Source organism: Papaver somniferum, chromosome 5, assembly GCF_003573695.1.
Source record: "Papaver somniferum cultivar HN1 chromosome 5, ASM357369v1, whole genome shotgun sequence".
Lineage (NCBI taxonomy): Eukaryota > Viridiplantae > Streptophyta > Magnoliopsida > Ranunculales > Papaveraceae > Papaver > Papaver somniferum.
In genome coordinates, this window is record NC_039362.1 from 161948105 (window position 1) to 161964577 (window position 16473).

Genomic DNA, 16473 nt, shown 5'->3' on the forward strand with positions numbered 1-16473 from the left:
CCAAAAAAGGAGTAAATGATTATATATGACACAAAAGCGGATCTTTAACATTAGCCATTTAAGCTTGTCCATCCAACAATTTGTATGTATTTGCATACTTATTTTACATAATACTGGGTGCCTAATCATCCTTCCTAAAACGAACGTAGCATTCTTTTGTATTTGTTGGTTTATGTAGGGAACACTCACAAAAAGACACTACTTAGCAGAAAAGGATGAAGAATTCATATATGATGGAAGTTATGAATTCCTGAAGTCCGTGGTCACAGTATAAAGAGTGATTGTTACAATCGAAAGTTATTGTATTATTTTGTCTACCGATTCTGGGAATATTTTCCATTTTTTTTTGTCAGAGTTTGGTAACAATCGGAAGTTCTTGTATTATTTTGTATACCGATTCTGGGAATATTTTCCAATATTTTTGTCAGAGTTTGGTAACAATCGGAAGTTATTGTATTATTTTGTCTATCGATTCTGGGAATATTTTCCAATTTTCTTTCAGAGTTTGGTAACAATCGGAAGTTATTGTATTATTTTGTCTGTCGATTATTATGGGAATATTTTACAAAAAATTGGCAGAAGATTTATTAATCGAAAGTTAAAGTTGCAAAATTAATAATCGATTATAAGATTGTTTGAATTTCTTTACAAAATCTTATACAATCGGTTGATATATTATATGATTAACTACCGATTATATCATATATCTTCACATGATTTTCAAAAAAGCATGTACAAAAAGGGGGTTCAGAATACATCTTCCAAACATAACGATCAAACATTGTTATCATCCGAGGGGATCAATTCGAGTAGGCCTTCCAGAAAGTTGTTCATGACACGATCCCAATCCAACATGTTGGTCTCATATTGTTTCACTCAATCCTTACAATGATTCATTGGGAAGTAATCTGTCTACTTACTCAATGGAGGTAATGGGAAATCTTTCTTTACCCTTAAACGATAAAATGCATCTCATTCACAAATGCCATAACAATTCTTCTATTTTTAACCGACTCCTCGCAAACCGTCCTTGTAGGTGCAAACATCATAGTAAGTCCATAACAAAAGTGATAAGGGTTTGGTCACATTAAAGAAAGGAAGTTTCCTTATTTTTCTCGATGAAACAGGGGAGGAAAGAGGATATCGGGTTTGGTAATTACGTAAAGAATAGGAAAAGATATTTCCCTGAGATTCGATACTATCAACTACTTGAAATATATAGAGAAGTTGTAAGAAATTACGAGACGCATATAAGAAGAAAAGAGAATAAAAATCTTTATGACTTGCAGAGAAATAAAAGGGGAGATAATGTGAAGATTCTCAAGAGATATGCACCTGTGTTATACAAATAGAGGTCGTATGAGCCTAGGAAGGATTATGGAGGGTTAGGGGTAGTTTTAGAGCCACCAGGGACGGTACATAGGAGAGAAAGAGAATTGCAGCAGTAGCAGGGGAAGAAGATGAAAAACAGACGACTGAGTACCGTCGTGCTAAAGAACACGAAGAACAAATTAACACATAAGAAGTGTCGTTTATGCACAATGTCTGTATTTTTTTTTGTAACAATTAGTTTAACATCTGCAACTATAATTTGAATCTGCAACACTCGGTTTGAAACAATCGATTATGTATCGTCCATGAAGCGTTCCAAACTCGCTGTTTTATTATTTTTCTCTCTTTTTTTCATTATAAACACCTTTTGAGCTATGAATAAATATTTTGAGAGTGTTTTCGACATGAAGAGCTAAATCCTAAAACTGGGACAACGGAGGAAGCCTTATTCACAATTTTTGGTAACTACCATTGATTCTTTATGACTTTTTGCATTTATTTTAATTGATTTATGATTTTCATTAATTAGTTGTGTGATCATATTTGATGACGCATGCTTAGTCTTAATACTTTTGATGCATCATGCTCATAATTCACAATTAAATTTTTTGGAATCAACCTTTGGCAAAGAAATATAGTCCATAAAAGAGCTATAATTGTTAAGAATCGGTATATGCCTCACTTGATTTTAATTAATGGTGAAATCCTGAGTCCCAGTAGCTCTTAATCTTGTTACCATATTTAGTATATATATGTTGGAATTAGAATTTAAGTCTATAATCGAGTCTTCACAAGTCCGAGCGAACGATACTTTACTATCACTATCTATAACACATCAATTTTCGGCGTCGCTGCCAGGGAGCAGTTGTGGAATATTGTAATTAGTATTTTTGATTTTCAAATCATAACTAGGTTTGTTTGTTGTTGTTGTTGTTTTTGTTCTACAGTTTTTATTTTTATTTTAGGATTTTTTTTTTCTTTTTTGACTTATTTTGTGTTTTAGAAATTTACTTGAGGTACCTTTTGAGGATGATGACACCTTCTCAGGAGACGTCATCTGAGTCAATGCTTGAATCATATTTCAAGATGTTTAACAAGACAAATTTGTCTCGAAATTTCTTCATTTCAATATTAAATATACTAAAATCATATGACATAGTCTCATAAAGATAGAATGGTAAATGCTATCTTTATCGATGTATTAGTCTCACATACCTCTTTATCGATGAAGTTCTTCAAATGTCTTAGTTTTTCCTTCATATTCAATCTTCAAGGGTGACAGAGTGATGTTTGATACTCAACGACACACTTTTATCCTAGCCCGATATTTAACTTTAGTAGACTAGAATCAAGATATAGTTTTGCACAACTAACATTGATAACAAACTTGAGATAGAAAAACTTGCGAGTTCGACCGAGCAGTGCTCTAACAAAACTGATGAATGAAATTTTATTTTTTAAAGATAAAATTTATTTGGAAGAATACTCATCACTTCTTACCGATATAATGTATCAATTTCATGGAAGCATTATTAGTGCATTTCTCGGTTGAACCACCAAGCGTTGGTATGTCAAGTTTGGTTGTCATATTTTAGTATCAAAACTTAATTAAAGTCGCTTGATTAAATATAATAGAGTCAACTTTGTTTAGGTTAGACTTGGAAGTCTAGGAATGTTGAGACATACAAGTATTACTCCGAAGATCGTGAAGACGTATCGACTACATCATCCTTCCACTTGAGGTTAGTGATACTGACTTGACTTGTTTCCATTCCTATCGTTACTTTCAAGTCGTTTAAGATTGAAAACATAACATGTGAGGTTATATTTAATACTCTATATTAGACTTGGTCATTTTATTGTGATCAAAGTTTCAAGGAAGAATATTTAATTGCGAAGTATAACATTTATCTTTTGAACTTCGTAAATGCGACATCAGCATAATCTATGTAACTCGTTACTTGGATATAGGTGTGATTTCTTCCTAGGAAAGTATGTTTGATTATAAATGTTTAAAGTAAGCACATATACGAAACTTATTTCGTAATCGAAAAGAAATCAATATGTGTTTTGTTCCGATTTTCTATGAAGATCTATTGGATGACCAATTCGAACCTAATGTGATAATTCTTGGTATAACCGATCTAAACTTATGTCGAGATTTATGGCAGAACCGATCCCAACCTATTTGGGGATACATGGTAGAAATGTTCCTAGCTTTTGTTGGGAGTCCTGGTAGAACCGATCCTTACCTATATTGGGAGTCTTGGTATAACCGATCCTAGCTTTTAGTGGGAGTCATGGTAGAACCGGTCCCAAGAGAAAAATCGATTTTCAACATTCACATATTACTTATGGTTTTGTGTGGGTTTATAATTAAGGTTTGCTAAATAGGAAAGTTCAAGATGTCGACATAATTTCAACATGTTCATAATTCTTATTTTTACTTGTTCAAAGATATTCCTTGGTACTCAAGGATATCCCAAACAGAAATATTGAGAATCTTTTAATTAAGATTTTCGAGTAATATGTTTTTGATTTTCCAGCAATCAAAACACACCTCTTGAAAATCTATATTAGTTAAGTGCCAAACTAATATTAGATATCTTCAGAAGATATTTTGGAATAACAGGTTGGATATTAGTTGGAAATATGAAAACCGAAATAAGGTACTTATCGCATATCTTGAGAATCTTTCCATTTTGGACCTTGATGTCCAAAAAACCTTGGTTTATAAATAGTTGAGTTTGCATTTATTGAAAACTATCCTAAGAGCCAGACAAACTTCATTCGTGTTATTTCTGGTGGAGCCGACTATCTAGAGAGAAAAATACCTTAATTAGGCGAAATCACTCACGTCCCCTCGTTTAAAGATTTACGCGGGATCAAGATGCTTTACGAATTCCGTTGGTGGGAAATTATATCATTGCATTGTTATTTTAGTTTTTAATTATTGATTTGATTGACTAACGGTTGTTCAAACTTTGGTTGCACCTAGTTTGATTATTCTTGAGAACATTCTCTTCTGACATAAGGTCACTCAAACTAGATCAAAGTATTGACGGGATCTTCAAATTTGTTTTTAGATCTGAAGACAACTTGTGATCGTCCATTGTTAATAGAGTCCATTCTATGTGTGATCGGTTATGAGTGGAATCAATTTTTTAGTGTGCAGGTACAATAGAAAGCAATTGAAAATTTGAAGACAAGAAGATTTTTCTGATTGGTTTCGCATCCAGTGATATTTGCACACACATCTTGATCGATTGGGATTCGAATAAGATCCGATTTATCTTTGATAGATTTGATCATATAGTTGTTTGGATCGAAAACTATCATTTGGTGGTATTCTTCAGTATCCAAAACTGGTAGTTGTGAATCTAGATTTGCTATTTCGGATTTGGATTCATATTACCCGACAAAGGAGTTTACTAGTTTAAATGGAAGAGCCTTTGTCAAAACTCAACGAATCTTTTCTTAAAAGATTACTGGAGTAGTTACTAAACAACTTGTTTCCTTTACTGTTTGGAAGATGGTCAAAAGGAGTTGAGTGCTTAAGACTTTACATCGGTAAAGCAACTCAAGATAGTTATTTCTGTCTTGGGGTTTACGTGCGTTGACCAGACGGTTGTAGGCGCAGGAATACTGAGAGAACTAAGTAACTAGAGTAGATTACTTGGTCAATTATACGAAGTTGACTTTGTTCTTTGTATAGCAGCTTAATTTTAAGAGTATCCAAAACTGGAATAGGACCCGGGTTTTTCTGCATTTGCAGTTTCCTCGTTAACAAAATCTTGCTTTGTCATTTAATTTTATCTTTCACAAATATAATATTCTATTATAATTAAATGTTAATACATTTATACGTTAACCCAAGCACTTGATATTGATCATATAGTAAATCGGTTTTGAACTGTATCTATTATCAAGTGAATATCTTAAAGTTGTATTGTCTCGATTTCGTCTATAGACTATCACATAAGGTATCAGACTTATAGGTTGAAACGAAAAGATTGTGGTGTACTTGGATACCCTTATCATTTCAAGCACTCATGAAAGTTCTGTCAAAACATTTTTTAGAGAATTCATCCAGATTTTTACCGGACGGGAATGAGGAAAATGATTGAAGACTCCATACTAAACTGTGATACTTGTTAACGTCATAAGACTGAACATCTTGCACTTGCGAGACTTCTCAAGCCTCTGCCTTTTCCTCGACAAATATGGGAGGATATATCTATGGAATTCATCGATAGATAGCCAGTGTCATACGGTAAGACTATATTTGTCATAGTCAATCGATTTCAAAGTATGCACACTTGATTGACACGTCTCCTGCTTGTACATCTATTGGAATAGCTAGAACCTTTTTTGATAATATATTTAGATTGCATGACATGCCTCGATCAATTGTCTGTGATAGAGATCCAACATTTTCAAATGCATTGTGGAAAGAATTATTTCAGCTTAATGGCATTACTTCCGACTTCAGTCCAGCCTATCATCCTCAAACAGACGAGCCCAGTGGGATAGTTAATCACACATTAGAAATGTATTTACTCTTCTTACTAGTTCTCAACCCAAACAATGGGCCAAGTGGTTTACATGGGAAGAGTATTATTATAGCAAAAGCTGGCATACAACAATGGGTCGCACTCCCTTTGAGGTGGTTTATGGTCGTCCACATCCTACTCTTTTAACTTATATTTTTGGAACCGCGAAGGTGGAGTATGTAGAGCAAGAACTCTTCAATATAGAATCAATGGTAAGAGAAATAAAAGATAAAACCAAGGAAGCTCAAGCCCGGATGAAGAAAGTTTATGATTCAAAGCATAAAAGAGAGGAAATTTTCTGTAGGTGGTATGATTTATTTGAAATTAGAACGTATAGGCAACTTTATGCGTCTTTGAAGAGAAGGGCTACATTGTCAGTAAATTAATGTGGTCCTTTCCAGGTTTTGGAACGTATAGATGTAAACTTGAGCTGTCAGCAAGCTCACAAATTCACTTTTTATGTATCTTTGCTCAAGCAGAAAGTTGGTGCGAATGCTAGTGTGCAACCTGATATACCCAAGGCCAATGTGGACGATGAGGTGATTGTTATTCATTGTCTGGGTTTATCCCCAAGTAAAGCTACATGGGAGGAAGAGGTGGCTTTGAAAGTGAAATATCCTGACACAACCCTCGAGCACAAGGGTTTTTCTTGAGGGAGTTGTTACCGTTACAGCCACAAGTAGTTAGCACGTGTGATGCACGTTGGTAACATTAAATTTTCATTCCATTTCTGAAATGTGGTACCTTTGTTTTACTTTTCAAATTAGCCTAATATTAGGTAAAAATTGAAAGAAAGAAAAAGTATCACTTTTAATAAAACGGAGGTAATCTTTTGTATCGAAACTAAAATTTATACTCTTCTAAGTAATTTTATAGTATATCAAGTGAAGTATTCGAGCATTATATAGGAATCACATAAAAAATACATAAGCTCTTTCAATGTATCTTTAAATTATAGCTATTTTCTCGGAGAACTATAAATATATTAAAAAGTAAAAATTTGATATGGTTGTTTATACTCATTGCGTAGGTAATTGAAAGAGCTTTCCAAATATATAAATTTCGTAAAAATCCGACGTTCCATTTAGAAGACACGAAGTTTTAAAATATTTATCTTTATTTTTATAAAAATGACATTTCTGTAAATAAATAATTTCATATATTATTAATTTTAAGTCCCTATTCTGTTAAGCATTTCAGTCCTTATTTATATTTCTTAACTAAACAGTCTCTATTCTATTAATATTTTAGTCCCTAATCTGTTTGGTGAACCATTTTCCATTTGGTGAACCGAAAAAGGAGTAAGGATTTTAATAAAGCATGCTTGCCTTAAAGAGGGGGAGATAATATTGTTGTTTCAGTTTGAATAGCATTTTCTTGGTCGGTAGTTGAATAATCCGTGTTGTGTTTGTTAGCAGTGTAAGAGAAGTGTTGGTAGTGTACCTGGAAATGCGGTGTCTTAAAGATATCCGCCTTTATTATAGGGATGGAGGGAGTACGACTGTACTGATAACATTATCTACTATGTTGAGAACCATAAAAGATACTCCCTCCGTTTCTAAAAAATAGACAGGTTTCTTTTTTTGGGTATGTCAAAAAAATAGGTTTGTTTCCATATGTGGAAGTCAAATGTTATGATTATACTATTATATTCGTAGAGGGACCACTTCTCTGTCTCTATTTTTTCTCCTAATATAAAAAAGGGGACCACTTCTCTCTCCTATTTCTCTAATAACAAATGAGTGAGGACCAAAGAATATATTAAGAAAAAACATGGAAAAGTGGCTCCAATGATTAGTTTTCTTAATTTTTATGAAAACCAAACAAGCTTATTTTTTAGAAACGGAGGGAGTAACAGATAATTTGAGATGTACTGGACCTAGAAAGAAAAACTGCTCACACTCAACTATCCTCCAGCACATTAAGCTCAATATACACTGTGATAGTAATTCAATTGCTTTTGCATCAACAGACCAAGCAAACTTTTTTTTTTTGAGGTAAAAGGTTACAATTTTATTAAAAAAAAAGAAGAGATTACAGAAGAAGAGCTAAGGCCAATATCCCTAGCCAAATACAGAGCCAAAACTTATAATCTGATGCACATATTCATACCAGGAATGATGAAACAGTCTGATTATGTTTGTCGCTAATATACACAATTTGAAACGAAAATGTAGTAAACAACAACTCAAGGTTGAAGCCAACTAAGATTCTCGGCATAAATCAGAATACCTCTGCCTGAATGCTTGAACACGATGAACGGCCACTAGTGACTGAATGGTATGACACCTCTCCTTTGTGAAAAGCGATTGATTGGTTGACTTCCAAATGGTACAACTCCTCCAGGATAGATATCCTGATCTCCACCTATAACTCTAGGAAAGCGACCTGGTTGCCTTCTAGGGTGGTGGAAAAATAGTGGAGGTATTATTACTTACGCAATAATGCCTTATAATACCCTGGAAGGCATTCTTCTAGGGTGGTGTGTCTACGGAATAGCTCCCTCCCTAATATCCACCTCCCCGATATTCCTGCCTTCTTATTTCCCCAGCACACCACAAAGGTTTGCTTCCAGTGGACCTTTTTATTCCTGTCTATATCTGACTGATCAAATTCTTCCACAAAAAAGATACTTCAACTCTGAAGAAACACAGGCAACTTTTGCAATGTCAACACCAGAAAGAGATTCGAGTACCTTAAGGGTAAGTTCTGTAGGTAGCAAAGTAAAGCACGGCGGTAAAGACAACCCAGTCTTCTCACAAAGATCAATTAGGAGTGGCAGTGCAAGTTTATCCTTGGCTATCTTCCACAATTCAAAAATGTTGCCTTCATGTAACCATTCCAATGTTTTATCAGAATCCTCAGATGTCCCTTCGTGCAATGTCTTAGAAGAATTTGAAGAAGACTCAGCCTCGATATTCATGGCATTGTTGGAGTCACAGTTCAACACGCAAAGTTTATAGAGGGAATATAACGGGATTTATGCAAACAACACCTGTACAAATCTTTACAATTCCTACTCAAAGACCCATGAACATTTACAAATTTCCCTAAAGTTTGAAACATTAACACCACAGTTTCTATTGCATCATTACAACCAGACCCTAGAAGAAGTGGAACTGTGTATTGTATAGACAGGGTAGATTTCTACGCCCATCCTTCAGGAAGCTGAAAATTATTAATCCTCGTTTTTGTAATAGGATCAAAAGCAACAAAACCAGATTCCAAGAACACAGCATGCACAGCAATAATCAAAAGCTTATAGTCCCCTAATTCAGACACACCCGCCTCCTGTGTAAGAACCTTTTTAACAAAACATGGAACTGAAGAAACCTTCTCCACTACAACATTAGGGTTTTCGTCATCAGCTAGAGTTAGGGTTTCCTTAATTTCACTAGAATTAATTGGATTTGGGGTTTCTTCTTCTGGAGCTAGGGTTAGGATTGTATTAGCATTCAAATCAAAATTATTATTAGAACTTTCCCCTTGTTCCCTAGTTTGATTTGGACTATTTACTTGCTGAATTTGAGAGGAAATAAGGATTTGGGTATTACCTAAAACAAATCCATCAGGATTTGTATTGTAGAAAATAAGATCCCCAGAAGCGATTCCTATTGCTTGAAGTGAATCATGAGGAGCAGCATCAATCCTGTCTTTTCGATTAAGAGAGAGTTGTAGGGTTTCAGATGAAACTGAGATTTTTTCTGCGATTAATACTTTGAGATTTTGAAGAGAAGATGTTGATGGTAATTCAATTTTCAGGGTCTCTTTTGATTCCAATGATCTGATTCTCATCGCGCTGTAGATAAGATGCGTATGGAGAAGAACGATGAAACGATGTATGAATGTGAATTCTCTCGCGTTTTTAGTCGGTGTGAAGGTGAACTATCGAAGTCGAGTACTATATCTATACGTGTCCTAGAAAGAAACTTGCCCTTCCCTTTAAACGGCGAGCCCAGACTTGGCCCTTTGCATTTTTCTATGGGCCGGGCAACAATTCTCAGATGCCTTGTAAGCTTGCAGTTGCACCATCAAGTTCCTCTTCTAATAATGGCAAGGGGTATGGCTAGTCTTCATTTGGAGACTAACTCTTTCATACTAAGGAGAACTAGTTCGATTGAAGGAGTGGAGCTAATATGGGCGAAATGGAAATGGCACACTAGACATTAACAATCTGCCATTTACCAGAACAAAAATAAAAAATTTATAATAAAATATGAATGGAGGGAAAAAGAAAAAAGAAAATCACGTACATGCTCCTACAGTTCAACCCGTTGTGGAAGGTGCAAGCACCTCATCTACTGACCCCGCCATTCCTCCTGGTTTTGAATCCCATAACAGGTTTCATGGTCTTGAAGAAGAAGGGGAGGTAGCCTCTTCCGACTTAGTTTTGGAAGATTCAAGGATAAGCATCGCAAAGCCGTCATTGTCCAAGCCAATTATAAGAATCAGAATGAAATTGAGTATCAAACCCAAGGTGAATGGCATGTTTATGCTCCTCGTTTAAAAAGAAAAAACTTCATAAGGCTAAAGCTCCTATGGAAGTCTTGGCGAATAAACTCTTGGAGTTTGGATCTTCTTGGGGTTTGGAATTTCCACCTTGGAAGATTAATCGTGAAAAAATGTTTAGCGATCTCGAAAAAATCATGATGGTTTAGATATAGAAGATCTTGACGAGTTTACTAACTGACAATAGGCAGCGGTCCTCATTGCAGTTAGCTAGTTGCTATTGGATTCTTGTCCTACAAGTTGTGTCTTCTTCTGTTGACACTCTTTATATTCTTAGAATATCTTTGCTTTAGACTTCTTGTTGTTCTTGTGAGCTTTAGCTCATTGTCAGTTGTATTCGCCGGCACACGGTTTATGTGCATTTTAATCTATTCTCTTTGATCGATCAAAAAAAATGAATAGAGGGAAACTTTTGCATTTGAAAATAGTTAAGAAACTGAAAACAACGTACATAGGGGACAGTTCCCATTGTGAAACTAAAAAACAATCCAGACGGGGGAAGGCGCAATATTTTTTGATACACGAGAAATTATCACCTTTGTAGCTTTTTTTCTCAAACGGGACCGTTCCCTGTCTAGTGTTACACTACCAATTCTGAACGAGTGTATAAACGAGTTGGAGGTGGAAGTGGAGTGAAAACTACCCATAATAGCCTATAATCTTCCTAAATTAGTAGTTCACTCCTTCATTTTCATAGCCCTTGTTCTAAGTCTGGATAGAGTTCTAAACAAATCGGGGAAGGCTAGAAAGGAAACACGAGAATTTTACAAACAATCATTCATCCTGGTATAATTTTCAAAAATTTCTACGAAAATGGTTGGTTATCAACCAAGAAAAAAATATAAGCACTTTCAAGCGGTCATCCATCTAAAGCATACAACATTACAAACATTATTCAAAAATTTATCAAATATCTGGACTAATCACATAGACGGTGGATCGACTCAACATAAAAAAGGACGTATTAAACTTAATTTTGTATTTAATCTCCTCAAATTGACAATGAAAAGCATGATATTTTCTCTCTTGACCCTTATTGCACCCCAAACTGTACAGGAGAGTCTGCCATGCTATTTTTACTAAGCTTGTTTCTCATGACCTTTATATTATAATATGATTTCACTAGTCTGTGAAACTTTGGTTGAATGTCATTTAGTAGAGAAATGTAAGATCTATGTGAATTGTCGATTATATACTTAATAGTGGTTATTACCCCTCTACATAGGAACACCGATATTTGTTATCGGTATCCATATAATCCAAACCCCTCAAACTAAGACAAGGATATCCAGAAAAAGGCACAAAATTTTGTATCTAACTCGCACTAAAAAATGCATGAATGTTATTGGTTGATGTTTTTGATGAACGCAAAGAGAATAATATAAACTCTTTAAGTGCGATTTGTTAGGTTTCCTGCTGAACCCCGAGATTAATTTTGCAGAATCAAAGTATATTCATAATGTTGATGCACTTTAACATGGTAGTTGTCACATGCCCATTAAATCTACTAAAATTTTCATGGGACATGACCGATAATAATTGTAGTTCAGTGAACCAACTTCACCCATAATTACTCAGCCTTGCATACTTGCATCAAAGTACGCATATGCCTTCACTCTAAAGGTTTTGCACAACGAAAGTCTTTTGTTCTTTCTATCTAACTATTCATGCCCCCATAAGCATAAGAGGTTTTGTTATGTACTTAAACAATTCTCACACAAATCAGCAACACAATGAACACAAAGAATACTGCAACAAACCCATTTTATTGCATTAAATGAAGATTACAAAACCTGGCCATCACATGGACATAAACATGCCATTCATCCTCTTGGTGAATGCCTTGTTCTCTCAAAACATAAGATCTCTCTCCTATGTAAGCCTACTAATTTTCCCACTCATTAGGACTATTTTTACAACCGATTTACTAGCCAAAACCGGGCACAACACCTGTACACACATGGAACAACCATGTGTCCAATAAGTAGTTTCCAACCGCCTACATTGCTATTCAACTGCTAGGTTTTGTGTTGTCTAGCCAATTGACGCCACACCTGTTCTTGGTGGTTATGAATACTCCCACATGGTTATAGACTCCTTTTATAACCGTTCTACATTTTCTCGTGTCATTGGCATGCTTGTGAAGCTCATAACAGACTCCTAACCGACACTTGAGTTGTGTTGCATAATTGTTGTGCTTTACCGAATTCTGCCTTGATCCAATGCTCAACTATCTTGTCCCTACATGCTTGTCACTTTAAGCTAATGCATGGACATCCTTTTGTTTCAATCATCGAGGCTGTTAGAGCATTGCTCGGTTGAACCCACTAGCATTGGTATGTCAAGTTAGTTTCCAATTTAAGTTGCCAAAATGCATTCTTGATTTAGTATACTAAAGACAGTTTCGTACTAGATTAGGTCTAAGAAGAGTTACTCTTAAAGGATGAAGACTGAAGATTACAAGAAGACATCAACAAGGACTTCATCAACAAATTAGGTATGCGGTGGTTGATTTCATTTGGATTCTTGTTCAATTCTACCTTTCTAATCTATCGAAACAAATGCTCACTCTATGGAGCAATTCCTATGACGGTTAATGTACATTTATGTATATATACTCGGGGTTATTTGATCCATGACTTTTGTGACAATAACATTTATCCCTGGAAAGGTTCTCATGTTATAGTGAATGATCTAACGAATTCAACAATCCAAAAATCACTCAATTCCGAGTTATAACAAAGAAGTTATGAGTGATTTTATTAAAGTAACAGTTTCAAGTGTTGCTGAAACTGTTAAAGTTCGTTAGTAGGAAACAATCCACGAAATGTTTGTAACGGCTCACGGACTTGATCCCAATTACTTGACTAATAACCTATTTTAGTCAAGTTTTTTTTGATGTTTCCTTATCTAGGCAAGACAGCTATTAGTTAAAACATATTTGATTACCATATTAAAGTGTTTGTGATTCCTTTCTAATTTAAATTGTGATTTATTCACATAAATACAATTCTAAAATAATTATTTATTTAATTATTTTGGCAAGAGTTATAACTTACGAAAGACTCCCAAAACTAGGAGAGTCTTGAAAAAGAAAAATAGCTTTGCTTGGGATTCAAGATACCATGTTCTCTATAAATAAAGGGTTCGTGAGTGCTACACGTTTTCTTCCCTTTGGAAAATTGGTGTTAACTTCATAAGGTTATTTTCCATTGCTTTTGTTCTTCGTGAAAAAGAGTGAGATAAAATTCTTTGTATTGGGGATCACAATGCCGAGTTGGATTTATTCTTCGTGATTGATTATACAACTTGTAATCTAGGTTTTTCACCTCTTGTCTATTCTAAGGTTTTCTCTTCTGATATAAAACCATTTAAGAGTTGTTGAGCATAAACCCCAGTTTTTGATAGATTTCAGTTTCCGATCGTATACCAACACTTGTTAGTCGAAATCGGAAGCTAGAAAAAAAACTTCGATTAAGGTATCTCGTACGAATCCTTAAGAAGTTTCAAACAAGATATCTCTAGATTTATTCTAGTTGTTCTTGTTGTAGAATTATTAGGGTTTTCTTAACTTGGAAATTGAACTTTGGAATCACCCAAGTTTACTTACGAAAATCAGGTTCACGGACTCCTTGTGTGTACGCATACTAATTGTAAGTTAAAACCCTAATCTACAAGTTTGTTTTGGTATCTCTACTTTTTTCTGGTAGTTGTTCGAAACAAACATAAGATTTCCAAAACCTTGATGTATATTTAAAGGGAAATCAAATCGGTGTTTTGTGAAAACAAAAGATCGAAAAATATCAATCTTGTTGTTGTATCTTTTGAAGAGAAATTTGTTATGCCAGAAGATTGTCGGGAATAACTTCTAAAGAGAATTTGTGTTCAGCTAGAAGTTATACGAGAAGAATTCCTAAAGAGAATCGGTGTTCTGCTAGGAGTAATATTAGTGCTGAAGCAGGTATTACAGCTAGTCCGAGTAGGTAGTAGGAACTGGTGTAACAACTTATAATCAGTGTGCATTTATTCTTGACTAGGTCCCGAGGTTTTTCTGCATTTTTGCTTTCCTCGTTAACAAAATTTCTGGTGTCTGTGTTATTTATTTTTCGCATTATATTGTTTATCTTTATAATTGAAATATCACAGGTTGTGCGTTAATCAATCATTATTGATAAATCTGACCTTGTTTGTTGGATAGGATTTTGATTGATCTTAGATATTGGTCTTTGGTACCGTCCAAGTATTTCTCACATTAATCAGTCTCATAGATTTCTATATGTTTGATTTGATAAAAAAAGATAAAATCTTTAGTATTATTCTTTTATTGAGTTTTCACTCTCGTAATATTATTGGAGTAAGTCCTCTCAGATTGCGAAACGAAATTGTTGGGTGTGGTTAGAGCATAGCTCGGTCAATCTCGCATGCGTTGCTATATCAAGCATGTTTTTCAATGTTAGTGATCAAAACTATGAGTCTTGATTTCTAGCCTATTATATCTAAGTCTCAGACTAGGATAGGAAAGTGTAGTAAGCTCAAGGACTTCATGGAGATTCATCATACAACAACGAAGATCTACACAAGGAACCTTGGAGCTTCATCAACAAAAAGGTATGTGGAGACTTGAACTTATCTATCACTCAAAAGTCTATCTATTCTATCTCCTACTTCTTATGAGACAAAGGTCGTATGCTACATAGACGGGATCATACACACTTGATATTTCGAGTTGAGTATTCATTTCTTATCTTTTTCTCGAAATCGTGTGTTGGTAAAGCGTTTCGCTTTGATCAAGTTTATCTTCACCTAGTGACGAAAGTCATGAAACATTTCAATTGCTTTGGAAATTGCTCTGATGAGAAAGGTTTGTGAATAACATCTGAATAACGTCCTCTGAGAATGTTTCAATGGTTGGAATGAGAGTTTAGATTACCTAACCATGTATTCCTTGAACCGAAGTTTTCGAGCTTTGTTGATCAAGAGAAATTGGAAGGATTGTGGAATTGGCTTTCCAAGTCCGCAAACCCAGTCCACAGACTCAGTCCGCGAACTGTCGGAAATTCTCGACCGAGAATTTCTGCTGGATTTTCCAAAACTTGTTTGTGTGCTTAGTCCGCGAACTCTCTTTCCGATAATTTCTGCTGAGTTTGGAAAACTCAACCGGTTCACTTAAGTCCGCGAACTTGTCTGTGAGCTTAAGAGGTTATGATCTAAAGATGTGCTCTGAACATGAATCATTAAATTACTAAGGAATGCTTTATGCAAACCGTGGCTATAATGTTCATGAGCCGATTCAATCGAATCGAATCATCTTTGTTTCAATTGTTTCTTGCGTAGTACATGAGATCTCATAGCAATTAAACAACTCTCTAACTAGTTCATTTGAGTCATTTGAACTAGTTATGGTGAAGACTAACAAGGTTAATATGAAATGCTCATATGGTTGACCTTTTGGGATACTATGTTGAACCAACGTACACGTGCACGTTTGGGCATGGTTTTCACGAACCCAGTAAACGTATACCCAAGTGTGTGTGACAAGCTAAGTTTTCGATCTAACAGTTGAGAAATATTATCTTGAATCGAAATCAGGTTTTCATCTAACGGTGAATATGGATTGCTTTGTAACTAAGGCAAAACCCTGATTTGAAGACTATATATAGGAGACATCTAGCTTTGAGCAAAACTAATCCCCACACGTCTTGTGTGATACTAGTGCGCTCGCTAGAGTTGATCTCCATTAACCTTTGATTTTCTTCTCTAAAATCAGGTTAACGACTTAAAGATTTCATTGGGATTGTGAAGCCAGACCGATACTACTTTTATCGTAGTTGTGTGATCTGATCTTGCATCTTCTATCGTACGAGAACAATCTTTGATTGGCTTGAGATCGTGAGAGTTCTCCGATAGGAAAGATAAAGTAATCGCAAACATCTTCGTCTCACTGTTTGTGATTCCTTGACAAACCACTTGTGTAGTCAGGAAGGCTTGTTGAGAGGTGATTGATTAATCTAGGCTGTTCTTCGGGAATATAAGACCGGATTATCAGTTGGAACCTGTTCACCTTGATTTCATATCAAAA

The 16473-nt window shown here is 35.1% G+C and overlaps 1 protein-coding gene across 2 annotated transcripts; it reads right to left on the bottom strand.

Moving 5' to 3' along the window:
- Positions 1 to 7845: 7845 nt before the first annotated feature.
- LOC113283442 (F-box protein SKIP22-like) lies at positions 7846 to 9778 on the bottom strand. Of its 2 annotated transcripts, none has more exons than XM_026532712.1 (2): positions 8581 to 9778; positions 7846 to 8475 (listed from the first exon to the last, which is right to left on the bottom strand). In XM_026532712.1, exon 1 carries the CDS (start codon positions 9678 to 9680, stop codon positions 9033 to 9035), a length of 648 nt encoding a protein of 215 aa, XP_026388497.1. In that variant the 5' UTR covers positions 9681 to 9778; the 3' UTR covers positions 7846 to 8475; positions 8581 to 9032. The 2 variants fall into 2 exon arrangements, with proteins under 2 accessions (XP_026388497.1, XP_026388495.1); XM_026532710.1 differs by having other exon boundaries at positions 7846 to 8479.
- Between the last annotated feature and the right edge of the window lie 6695 nt (positions 9779 to 16473).

Bases quoted from the DNA above. Each gene is read 5' to 3' on its own strand.
- LOC113283442 (XM_026532712.1), bottom strand. From the start codon at position 9,680: ATGAGAATCAGATCATTGGAATCAAAAGAGACCCTGAAAATTGAATTA.